This window comes from Gobius niger (genome assembly GCF_951799975.1).
Source record: "Gobius niger genome assembly, chromosome: 21".
Classification (NCBI taxonomy): Eukaryota; Metazoa; Chordata; class Actinopteri; order Gobiiformes; family Gobiidae; genus Gobius; species Gobius niger.
In genome coordinates this window covers 1,501,112-1,513,807 of record NC_136872.1, presented here as the reverse complement: position 1 = coordinate 1,513,807, position 12,696 = coordinate 1,501,112, and the positions used below count along the sequence as shown (strand labels likewise).

At 45.4% G+C, this 12,696-nt stretch overlaps 1 protein-coding gene across 3 annotated transcripts in view; it reads left to right on the top strand.

The window, feature by feature from the left end:
- plcb3 (phospholipase C, beta 3 (phosphatidylinositol-specific)) overlaps positions 1–8,246 on the top strand; it is an 86,591-nt gene extending 78,345 nt beyond the window's left edge. For 2 of the 3 annotated variants that reach the window (XM_079579571.1, XM_079579569.1), the window contains 10 exons: positions 23–155; positions 518–559; positions 666–775; positions 1,045–1,154; positions 3,818–3,977; positions 4,922–4,998; positions 5,751–5,840; positions 7,209–7,266; positions 7,627–7,713; positions 7,904–8,246. In XM_079579571.1, coding sequence (XP_079435697.1) covers positions 23–155; positions 518–559; positions 666–775; positions 1,045–1,154; positions 3,818–3,977; positions 4,922–4,998; positions 5,751–5,840; positions 7,209–7,266; positions 7,627–7,713; positions 7,904–8,179 — 1,143 coding nt within the window. In that variant the 3' untranslated portion in view covers positions 8,180–8,246. The remainder of the gene's footprint in view (positions 1–22; positions 156–517; positions 560–665; positions 776–1,044; positions 1,155–3,817; positions 3,978–4,921; positions 4,999–5,750; positions 5,841–7,208; positions 7,267–7,626; positions 7,714–7,903) is intronic. The other variant, XM_079579570.1, reaches the window with a different exon arrangement.
- The last annotated feature ends 4,450 nt before the right edge of the window (positions 8,247–12,696 follow it).

The window sequence follows — 12,696 nt, the reverse complement described above, 5'->3', positions numbered from 1 at the left end:
AAGCTCAGCTCTCTGTCTCCAGCATGTCCCTATCCCGCCCAAGAGAGGAGAACCTGTCAAGGACCCTGAGGCCACAAAGGGCTTGACTTGCCCCTCCGTCAGCCCCATGCCCATGTCCTGGATAGAGTACCCCGACACCTTTGTGCCTACAGCTGGTAATTGTCAACACACACAAGTACTGCATCAAGGACAATCTGCCCTCAATGGAAATAGTGAAATAACAAGGGGCCAACCTGTTAAACTCTGAAAAAACAAAATGAAATGTAATTTGGCTTGGCAAATTAAGCTATGACTAGTGCACACTGTCAAACTTCACTCACTTTGTCAGAGCCCTAGGGGCAGCTGTGGCTGTAGCATAGCAGTGATTTAGTCTAATTAGCATAGTCAATGATAGACCTTAATAGAACTGGCTTAGCCCTGGTGTATGAAGTGCTATTGTAGCTTACTGCTTTGTCCCATTCGTATGAGCCACTCGTCAGTCATCACACACTGTCCTGTCTGCTTCCTCTGTGTTCAGCACCAAGTCAAAAGGAGGACCTGATAGCCACTGTTCTGGGAGGTAAGCCCGTCCCCGCTGCTCCATCATGGGTTAATGCATGTGCCGCTGGCTGCAGCCTGTTTGCACATTAGACAAATGTATTGACGTTGGTGCCATGTTCTTGTAGATATCCCAGTGCTGTCAGTGGAAGAGCTGCAACAACAGAAGAGTTATGTCAAAGTCCTAAAGAAACACTGCAGTGAACTCAAAGAACTGCGCAAGAAACATCTGAAAAAGGTTGAGAAATAAGTGAAACAAAGAGATATCTAACGGACTCAGCTGGATTGACTAGATATAAAGAAGCTGATGTTTCACCCACAACATGCGTGAACAGCCATGTAAAGGATGCACAGGGTCTTGTTGGCATCACAGTCACCACCTCTAACCCTGAAGCCTGGCAAAACGTCAGCTTCTTTTATGTAGAAAGTCCGACTGAGTATTTTGATTGGATCTATGCCTCTGAATCTCCATTGTTGTATAACAGAGAAATATGGACTTTTTTGTAGGTGTTAAATGAAAACAAGGAACAAAAGAGTCGCAAATGTAAACTCCAGTCGGACACTCAGAGGAGGCGCAGTCAGATGGAGAAGAGTCTCAAACGCAGCATCAGAAAGAAGTAAGTTCCATTCTGTCTGTTCCGCTGACCTCACACCTCCCAGGCTGAAAAGTGTAAGTAAGGAAGTAATCTTTATTTATATAGCACCTTTCACAGACAAAGGCCACAACGTGCTTCACAACACAGTTAAAAAGCAGAAAAAGGGTCAAAACAACACAGAAATCACAGCAGCCCAAAAGTAGCTAATTAAAAGCTTGAACAAATAAATGTGTCTTAAGTTCGCTTTTGAAAGAATCAACAGTCAATAGAGCGCAAAGACGGCGGAAGATCATTCCAGAGCCTGGGAGCAACAGCCTGGAAGGATCGGTCGCCTCTAGTACGAAAACTCGTACGTGGAACCTTTAGCAGATTCTGATCCACAGACCTCAGAGCCTCACAGGGGTGTAAGGCTGGACCAGAGCACTGAGATAAAACGGAGCCTGACCATGCACGCCTCTGAAAGCTAGAACCAGAACTTTAAACTTGATCCTATAGGACACTGGCAGCCAATGAAGCTGTTTTAAAATAGGAGATATGTGGGTCCTCCTGTTTGTGCGGGTCAGAATTTTCGCTGCAGAGTTTTGCACTAATTGCAGTCGAGAGAGCTCCTTCTTGATAAGACATGAAAACAAACTGTTACAATAGTCTAAACGTGAAGACACAAATGCATGAATGATAAGCTCCAAATCATTACGTGCGACCATATTCCTAAGTTTAGAACTTTTCCTCAGTTGAAAGAAGCAGTTCCTGGTTAGCTGCTTACAGTGCTGCACTAATGACATGTCTTTGTCAAAAATAAGTCCCAAGTTTCGAAGGCTTGGCTTCGCAGACTGGCCTAAGTCACCCAGGAACTGTTTAATCCCTGGAATTAAATCATCAGGTGTGACTACCAGGGTTTCCGTTTTGTCTGCATTGAGCTGCAGAGTTATCGCTGAGCCATTGTTTTATTTCCACTAGACAATGGAGCAGAGAGTTTAACTTCTGGATTTCAGACGGCTTAAAGGAACAGTAAAGCTGGACATCGTCAGCAAATAGGTGGAAAGAAACATCACTGAACCTCTGGATGATCTTTCCCAAAGGGATCAAGTACAACAAAAATAATACGGGACCCAAAACAGACCCTTGAGGCACTTCACACAACAAACCCATAGACTCAGACCTTATTTAGTTAGCTGTAACACTAAAGCTACGCCCCGATAAATATGAGGAGAACCACTGTAGAACTGACCCCGACAGTCCTACTAAATCCCTCAGTCTTTTCAGCAGAACCTGATGGTCAACGGTGTCGAAGGCTGAGGACAGATCCAAGAGAACTAGAACAGTGCGTTTCCCAGGGTCAGCAGACATCATAATGTCGCTGGACACTTTCAGTAAGGCCGTTTCCGTAGAGTGTTGTTTACGGAAGCCCGACTGAAATGGCTCGTGGATGTTATTTTGATCCAGGAAGAATGTAAGCTGTTCACAGACCACCTTCTCAACGATCTTGGACAGGAACGGGAGTTTTGAGATAGGCCTAAAACTATTAAGATCCGTTGGGTCTAAACCTGCTCTTTTTAGTAATGGTTCCACCATGGCATGTTTAAAGGCATCAGGAAACACGCCAGTTGACAAAGACACATTAACCATTTTGGTAACACAAGGACCAATTACCTCAAACACTTTTTGAAAGAGCCTGCAAGGAAGGGCGTCAGATGAACAAGAGGACGGCTTCATCTTGGACACCAGTGCCGAAATATCAGCAAAGTTTGGACATGCTGGACACAGGCTCAAACTCAGCAGGGGTAATTTTGTTTGTGAAAAATCTCGAAAAGGCATTGCTGTCAGCTTCACAAAAGACAGGGGTCACTGGAGCAGCAGGACATACCAAAGAATTTATCATGTCAAACAACACTTTGGGATTTTTCTTATTCAATGTTACCAGCTGACTGATATATTCAGATCTGGCATTGTCAACCATCACATTGTATGATGACACAAGATCCCTGAGATAGAGCCTGTGCACCTCAAGTTTAGCGTTCAGTCTTTCGATACAGTCACTAAGATATTTTCATTTGTCCAAGGGCACGCTTTTTTCTGTGACAAGTTAGATTTAACAGGAGCCACCTGATCCAAAATTGCTACACAGTGTTTTTTAAAGCAGTGAATGAGATTGTCCACATTGAGGCAGTCCATGACTAAAAGCGGGTCAAACATCTCAGAAAAACTCTCTGCGGTATTAGCAGAGATGACACGCCTCTGAGACCTGACAGCTGAAGGCTTGGGCTCAGGACTAAAGTGCAGATCAAATAGAACAAGACTATGATCGCTCATATGGACATCAATCACAGACACGTTTAAAATGTCTAAGCCAAGCGTAAAAACTAGGTCTAAAATGTGGCCTTTTTGGTGAGTGGGCTCAGAAACATGCTGCTCAAAATAAAAAGCTTCAGTCAACGTTAATAGTTCCATTGCGGGGGAATTGAGCAGTCGTCAACATGAATGTTAAAATTAATTAAGACAGATTCCAACTTTATTATAGAGGATAAAAAGTCCCTAAAATCCTTTAAAAAGGCTGCAGCGGGGCCAGGAGGACGGTAGGTCAAGATGCAGTAGATTGGGGACGAAAAGCCCACCTTGACCATCTGCGATTCAAAAGATGAGAATTCTTGGGACTGGGTCACTTTGCATTTGTGTCTGTGTTGCAGTGAGCCATATGACCCCATCCAGCAGGAGCTATCTGCCCTGGACCAGCAGATGGCGCAGCAAAACCTCCATCTTAAAGAGTGGCAAATGAATGAGCTGCTGACGCTGAGGAGAGAGCAGCACATGGTGGAGAGGAAGAAACAGGAGGCTCAGCTGCTGCAGGTTAGCACACAGCACCTGACAGCCCTGACAGCACCTGACAGCCCCTGACAGCACCTGACAGCCCCTGACAGCCCCTGACAGCACCTGACAGCACCTGACAGCACCTCCTTGTGGCCTTATTTCTGTCATGCACATAGAGATGCACCCATTCAGCTTTTTTGCTTCTGATACCGATACTTGCGGTTTGAGTATCTGCCGATATTCGATATTAACCATTACCGAGAGATTTTCTTAAAAGTGGCTGAAAACAGTGAATTCTCTTCTCTTCATTGTGAGATTAAGTCTTATCTTTTCTTGCAAATGAGATTTTACATATCAATTATATCAAGGCTTTAATAAACTATTAGAAAAACATTACACACGGATTACAGGACATTTCTACACTTAATATCCTTGGCCAGACTTTTGCTTGCATTAATATAGACAACTCACATTAAGTGATCTGATCATGACAACTTGGCCGACCCAGCAGTGGCTATTATATTTTATTAGGTGATCCAATCATAATTTCTGTCCCAGCTTTGATCAGTCAATGTTAGTATTAGCATGCTGCCACTAGCATGAGCATACTGCTGCTAGCCGGTGTATTTTGCGTGGCGATTAAAAATATGTTTACGTAAAACTAATTCAGCAATCGAAATCTCCAGGATCTGAGCTTCAAATCGACATACAGAATATTCTCTGTTTAGTTGATGAAAGTTGTGTTTTTAAAACGAACCAAAACAGGTATTCATTGTCGGACATTTGGAATCGATACCCAATATTGTATTTTTTTTCCAGTATTGGCTCCGATATGCGATACCAGTATCAGATCGGTGCATACATGAACATGATTTCAAATGTTAAATCAGGTGCTGCACGGCCACAGCACTTGCGATTTAGCACCTCTCTTGATGAACTCATCGTAAAGCTCACACTTACCTCTTTGGTGTATCTTGTCACAGGCTTTTCAGAAACTGAAGGAGACGGCCAAGGAGTGCCAAGCAGCTCAGCTGAAGAAGCTCAAGGAGATGTGTGAGAAGTGAGTCTGTCCTGCTCGTGGTAGCTTTATGCACACCGGACTGTGGTGCGTGTGCGTGTGCGTGTGCGTGTGCGTGTGCGTGTGCGTGCACTCATGTTGGACTGGTCCGCCCTGGTTCAGCATTTTTAACTTGATTTGTCGGCCGCTATCTGCAGGTCAGCCTCAGAAGGCAACTTCTGAGGTTGATTTGCAGGTAACCGAAATATGTGCTGGTGAATTCAAGGTCTGTAATCATAGGGTCAGACCAAATGAACCTTGAAAGTTTTACAAGTAACAAGTAGACACAGTGAATTAAGTTCATATATGGTTTGGCCTGGCCTCAGCTGGGTTCAGCCTGGCTCAGCTGGGTTCAGCCTGGCTCAGCTGGGTTCAGCCTGGCTCAGCCTGGCTCAGCTGGGTTCAGCCTGGCTCATCTGGGTTCAGCCTGGTTCAGCTGGGTTCAGCCTGGTTCATCTGGGTTCAGCTGGGTTCAGCCTGGCTCAGCTGGGTTCAGCCTGGCTCAGCTGGGTTCAGCCTGGCTCAGCTGGGTACAGCCTGGTTCATCTGGGTTCAGCCTGGCTCAGCTGGGTTCAGCCTGGCTCAGCTGGGTTCAGCCTGGCTCAGCTGGGTTCAGCCTGGTTCATCTGGGTTCAGCCTGGCTCAGCTGGGTTCAGCCTGGCTCAGCTGGGTTCAGCCTGGCTCAGCTGGGTTCAGCCTGGCTCAGCTGGGTTCAGCCTGGTTCTGTTTGCTTACATATTGTGTTGATGTGTCAGGGAGAAGAAGGAGCTGCAGAGGATGCTGGACCGGAAACGTCAGAACAGCATCAGTGAGGCCAGAGGCCGGGACAAGGACAAGGCCGAGGCGTGAGTCTGTGGGCGGGGTCAGGTGTGAGTCTGTGGGCGGGGTCAGGTGTGAGTCTGAGGGCGGGGTCAGGCGTGAGTCTGTGGGCGGGGTCAGGTGTGAGTCTGTGGGCGGGGTCAGGTGTGAGTCTGTGGGCGGGGTCAGGTGTGAGTCTGAGGGCGGGGTCAGGTGTGAGTCTGTGGGCGGGGTCAGGTGTGAGTCTGTGGGCGGGGTCAGGTGTGAGTCTGTGGGCGGGGTCAGGTGTGAGTCTGTGGGCGGGGTCAGGTGTGAGTCTGAGGGCGGGGTCAGGTGTGAGTTGGTGGGCGGAGTCTGGTGTGAGTCTGTGAGCGTAGTCAGTCAGGGCCGTTTCTCAGTCTGTGTACTTGTGTGGACTTCTGTGCTCGTGGACTCGTGAAACGTCATCACGCGCGGCCCAAGTCCTGTTCCAATTCAAAGTTTGCTTCTCAGCAAGTTCGCTGTAAATCCCCGGATGAGAACTTGCTCCGCCCGTTTTACCGAGGATGCATCAGAGGAGACTTGTGCGTTCTCCGCCAGCTATATTTCCCACAATCCGTTTGGTTTTGAGCACGCGCTTCACCGCGAGCCCCCGCCTGCAGCGGGCCCTCCTCCTCAGCACCGAGCCTCCAGCTGAACTACAGCTGATCGCGCGCATGTAAATAAAGGCGGAGATGTTACCGGTTTAAGAGTCTTTTATCCTCAGAGACGTGTCTCCTGCTCAAGATGGTTTTCTGAGCAGAAGTGTGGAAACAACTTTGAACATGCTTTCATTTTCTCACAACATCAGCAACAGTTTCATTTAAAGTCTTAACGTCATGAACAGGTCATTGAGGACAAATGCATTTTACTTTTACATTGTTTTATTAAGGGGGCGCTGCAGATTTTTTAATGACTTTCCACATAACGCCTTATTTATAGGCTGTAATTGTAAAACATAATGTGAATAAAAAAATGTAATAATGTATTTTTGTTTATTGCAAAAGTGTATAATTTATGTCTTAAAAACATATTTCCACATAGACTGCAGTGTCACCCATTTAATTTCATATGAGGTGATTTAATGTTCTAAAAGCTCACAGCCCTGTGTTCAGGAGCGACTTCCTGTGATGTCATCGAGTTCACTCGTTCCAAACGCTGAAAAAGCCAGTCCACACTCGTGAACCCCTCAAGTCTGTTCTCCGAGTCTGCACCCGCAAGTCCGTACCCCAGAGTTCACAAGTACTGCAGTCTGAGAAGTGAGAAACGGCCCAGGTGTGAGTTGGTGGGCGGAGTCTTGTGTGAGTCGGTGGGCGGAGTCAAGGGTGCGTCTGTGGGCGGGGTCAGGGCGGGTTTTGCGCTGCAGGCTCTTTCGCTCACCTGTGTCTGTCTCAAAGGGAACTCAATGAGATCAACAAGAAGCACATCCACGACTCGGTGGCTCTGATCCGCAGGGTAAGTGCTTGTCACTGGTTCTGGTAGCAATAATGGTATAGTATTAACAAGTGGTGATTTCTTTCTTACTTTCAAAGCTTCAATACTTTTTGAATTCGGTTGAACATTGATAACAATCTCATGGACAAACTTTGTTATTTTTTAATTGATCATTTATTATTTTGGTCACGTCATTCTGGGTGGGGGAAAACCACAACCTGTGCAGGGCAGAACTGAGGAAGCAGAGGATTTCCAAAGCGATTTTACTTGCACTGCTTGTGCACTTTCCTTGTACTTGTCACATGTTCCCTCTCAGGATAACGGCAGTTGGCTGGTGCCATAGGGATGTTCCTCTCCTTCTCATGGTTGTTCTTTCCATAGCTGGAAGAGGCGCAGACTCGCAGACAGGACAAACTGGCACTGAGGCAGAGGGAGCTTCTCCAGCACATTGACGAACAGCTCCCCCTGGTGAGAGCACACTGCCACTACATCCACACCGCAGTCACTTTTTAACTTTAATAGGATATATTGAGTACAAGACTTCAGGAGATGTCCCTGAATGTGTCTGAAAAAGCATCATCAACAACGTACAATGTATTGCAGATTTAGTCAGTAAAATGTGCATGACTGAAACAGAGGGTGAACCCTGTGTCCGCAGCTCCAGACTCAGTTGCAGCGCGACCTGGACGAGGAGTACCAGCGGCTGCCCGAGGAGATCTGCCAGTGGCTGCAGTCTGATCTCAACCACAAGAGCAAGGAGGGGCTGCTCACCAGGCTGTCCAACCACAGCAGCCCCAGCTCGGGCTCCGGACCCCCCTCCAACAGCTCCACCCCCTCCTCCACCCCCACGCGCCGCTCCTGGAGCCGCAGTACGGACAACTGCTCCAACTCATCCACCCCAGTGCTGTCCGAGGCCGAGATGTCCCTGAGCTGAGCTGAGAGCTGTCTGCACACCGTCCCAAGACACCGGCCCATCACCTACACGCCGCCCCCCGCCCACTACAGGACCTGCCTCTTCCAGCCCCAGACACGCCCTCCACGGCTCCGGGTAGCTCCACACCAGGGCTGCACAATATGAGAAAAAATGTCGTTCATTGACTGATTTTATTGCATCATTTTACTAAACCTCTTTTACACAGTCCGTTCCATCCGTTCTCACAAAAAACATGAGCAATCAGGACTAAAGGCTAAAATGGAACAAAATTGCAAAAAAAATTAATCCAAACCTGAACTTTTGCACATTTTTAAGCTTGTGTTCTTGTTTTAGTGTAAATCTCCTGACACATTGTGGCGTCTTGCGAAATGGATATTTTGTCACCTAATGTTGTGACAGCAATCATCTGGAGCTCCGGACACCCACCCTTTGTCCTCCTCCAGAACCCCCACTTGCCACTTTGGGAGCAGCAGAGTGAACAGCTCGCTCCAACTCCTCCTGCCCGGCACGGTCCCTGGGCGGAGGGCCCCCCACCACAGCGCCTGGAGCTCCAGCTTCCAGGAGTCCCTTTATTACCAGAGAGTTCACGTACCTTCTGCTCATTTGTCTTTGTGAACTTTATTTTATTATTGTTTTTATTTGAAAAAATGTTCAGACGGTTTAAAGCTTTTAAGAGATTCACAAACAGACTTTTTTCCCTCTCATCTAATAATATATATTATTTAATCTGCGTCGTTAGCTTTTGAAATTGTTTCAACCACTATTTTTTGGTACTTAATCATGATATTCAGCCTTGGACATATTGTCGCTTAAAGTGCATATGACGCATTAAACATTTTCTTTTAGAACAGTTTGCTCAAAAATAATATACCTAGTTTATCTTGTTTTAAACTTTTTTGTGATGTTTAGAATTGAGCTATTTAGAGGTACAATTTCCTTAACTGCGCTTTGTCCTTTTTTGGCCAGAATTATTCAGTTGGTGATACAGGCAAGAAATTTGGTACAGATACAGTATACTCTACATGTCTCTTCTAACCCAGCGCATTTTGCACTTTTTTCCTTCACTACACTATGTCTGTGTGTCTGCAATTCTATCATCAAAATATATATATGTATATATATATATATATATCTTTTTTTCCTCAATGTTTCATAAAATCGACACTTACAGGAGTAAAAAATAACAACTAATACTTACCAGAGACACAGTCCCATTAAACTAAGTCATACTTTGAAATAGATGAATGTCATATGCACTTAAAGCCTGCTTTATATATGTACTTTGTGTATTTCAGCCCTGTAAATAAGTTTATTTAATCTGCAGCCTGTGGACTTGTCTACAAAAAACAAACTACTGAGACTTTAATTGTAGCAGTTGGTAGATGCTTTGCCACTGGCTACTTGGAGTCTGAAAGTGTATGATAAAGCTGCACTAGCGGCCTGTGACCAGCAGATGGTACTGCAGCCCCAGCCTGTGTTGTGTGGCATTAGAGTTCTGCACACTGTTGTATTATGTGTTTCCCCTGAAATGCCTGAAACACTGTCCCAGAGCAGAGGAATGGGGTGATTGTACTGGCTACATCAGGGGTCCCCTTTTATGGACATGATGTAAACACAGTGCTGTGCTCACCGTGGCTGAAACACTGTGAGGAGACGTGGCCGATTGATCAGATGATGTAGATGATTTTTACAATCGAACAGGGAAAAGCTGCAGAAGATGAAAGTATCATTTTGTAAGGTTTATTCTCCTTTGGAGCAGAACTTCACCCAGACAAACTTTGTGTTTGAATTTTTCAGCCCATTTAATACAATTGTTTTAAAATTGCTTTTTGAAGAGTTACAATCAGCAAAAATTCACAGAAACCCAAACAAACCCAAAATGTGTCAAATAAATCCTCAGGCCTCTCCTTTTAATCAAATGGTCGGCCTCACCAATATCTCGATCTTCATATTTGTATAAGTACAAATAACAGCCCAATCGATCTGCCCTTTTCTCCATCTGACAAAGTGCATTCTGGGTGTGTCCTGCACAATATGAGAATCATTTGGATATTCAATAACTGCCTATAACTATTGTGAGATTTTACCAACATTTCCACACATTTAAATTTAAACAAACAGACTATCCAGGCCTTCTGAAATACAAACCAGGCTCAGATGGACTTTATTTGGAGGGTTTTTAAGTCTTTGGAGGCTGCGCTGGCAAAGATGGAAGACCTCAGTGATTTTGACATGTATTGTATCATCTATGGATCTAACGTCCGCCGATATTTTGATGCCGATCTATTGTGCGAGGCCCACTGCATCCTGTCTGCACACACCAGCGTGTGAGCGTCTGACCCCATCAGTTTAGAAGTCTCTTTGCCCCCGTCCGTCTAATCTGCGCTCCCCCAGACACTCAGCCCAAAGTTGGCGCTGGTGTAGAGTTAATCTTTTGATGACACATCTGCTTTTCAGCGAGTAAAGCTCCCAAACAGAAGGCCCAGGCTGTGAGCGTTAGCCGGCGCGCCAAAGCCAAAGCTGCGTGTCCCCGACTGTCACCATATCCCGAAAATGATCCCTTTCCCTGTGACTTTGTTGTTACGAAACGTTCCACAGCTCTGCACTGTTAATCACGATCCAACTGGAATCTCATTCTGGATCAATGCAATTATCACCGAGACTGCGCCTTTTTAGCCAGTACAATCCCCTGATGATACTATGTCCTGAAAGGCACAATCCTCCAGTTTTTGTTGACGGCCCATTTGACTTTCATGTGAATCTTTTGTTCTAACTCGCTCATGACCGATCTTTGAACAGATCTGCTGCTTTGGAAAGATTAGGATGATATTTGTTTGGCTGACTGATTAAGTGAAAGAGTAGGACTCGCAGAACATTCCAAGCCTCCCATTGGACAATTACTGGATCAGGGTTTATGAAGGCTTTATGAATTCATTATTTTAACATAAATACAGCAGGACTCGTTCTGAGCCTTTGAAAGTCCTTCTATAGAGATAGTCCAACAGAGCCTGTACATGTTTGACACTTTGGTTTTCACTTGGAAAACGCATGTAGGAAGCGCTCACTGGTACATTCCTCCAGGGTCTCTTCTGCCCGACCCTTCATACCCTCTCATAGTGTCAGCAGACACATGGTACTCTCTAGAGCCGCTTCTGTCATGGCTCCCTCTGTGTTTCCAGGATGTTTCGTCGTTAAATTAAGGTACTGCTTCAGACATCGTGTTCATATTGAAGATGCGTCTCTTCAGATTATTTCTGTTGTTCTGTTATTTATCACTAATTCTCCTGTTGGTGTGCTGTGGCATCTGGGCAGGACTGTTAGGTGTTGAAGACCTTTTTGCCTTCCATCTGGAAAGTGTCATCCTCGTCTCGCTAACTCAAAACATTGAGTCCGCAGCATTGGAAGTTCGATTTTGCGATCGCACACGATAAACTGAAACTGAAAACATGACCAACACTAGCCAACGTTGCTGAATCCGCTTAACTTTATTCCTCATGAGTTATTTGTAGAGGTCGGCCATGCTGCCCCCTTCTGGACAGTGCGGTTACTAACGCCTTAAACGGGAGTCGCGTATGTCAGTCGGATTTTTGCCAGGTTTCTTTCTTCCAGAACTGAGGATGTGTCGTGAATGATTGGCGAAACACCTTCAATTGTAACAACCCTGTAGAGATGACAGCTTTTTGAAAACCTTTGACAAACAAACTTCAGATTGTGGTCTGTGCGAGGTTCAATGGTTCTGAACGTCTTGAATGCACTTTTCCCTTCATCACGTCCTCCTCTCTCCAATCACTCCCAAATCGGCTTAAAGGACAGGGTTTCTTTGCACTTTTCCTCTTTTTCTGCGATTGAATAATGAATATTTAGATAGAACATAATATTTGCAAAACCACTAAGCTCCCGCTCGGACGCTCTTCTTGTATAGTATTTTAAACTTGTCAAACTTCTTTACTGTAGATTGATGTTGTCGTTGTAGATATTGTCATGGGTTTTATTCTAATTAATTTACAGGAATGAACAGGAATGTGTCGGGACAGTTTACGGGTGTCTTACATGGAAAACCAAAAACCACTCGAACATTAAAGCCACACTACTTAACATTTCACCCAAAAACAGACAAAAGAATGTGACCTTTTTTGTCAGTGAAAAGGAAAACGTTCTTTGTGAATCCCTTTGACCCGCTGCACAGGCGGCGTTGGGGATCACTCACGCCTCTGCTGAGGCTGTGTGGCTTTAATGTGCATTTTTTTTTCAGTTGTTAAGAAACTATTACACTGATGGCCTTTTTGGCTCGTGCCCATATTTGTACTTGTGACGAGTTTATTTGCAAAACGGCGTAAGAACATGCGGACAGAGGGGCACGTCATGTCCTTGTGGTTTTTAAAGGTAACTTTGCTCCAGGGCCGTTCATAATGTGTTTGATGAAATGCCCGACATTGAGACAGTGCTCCTGGAGAGGATTTGTAAATGGTTTTTCAAACGTGTTTTTGCAAATGCACTCTTTAAATGTCAAACAGTCC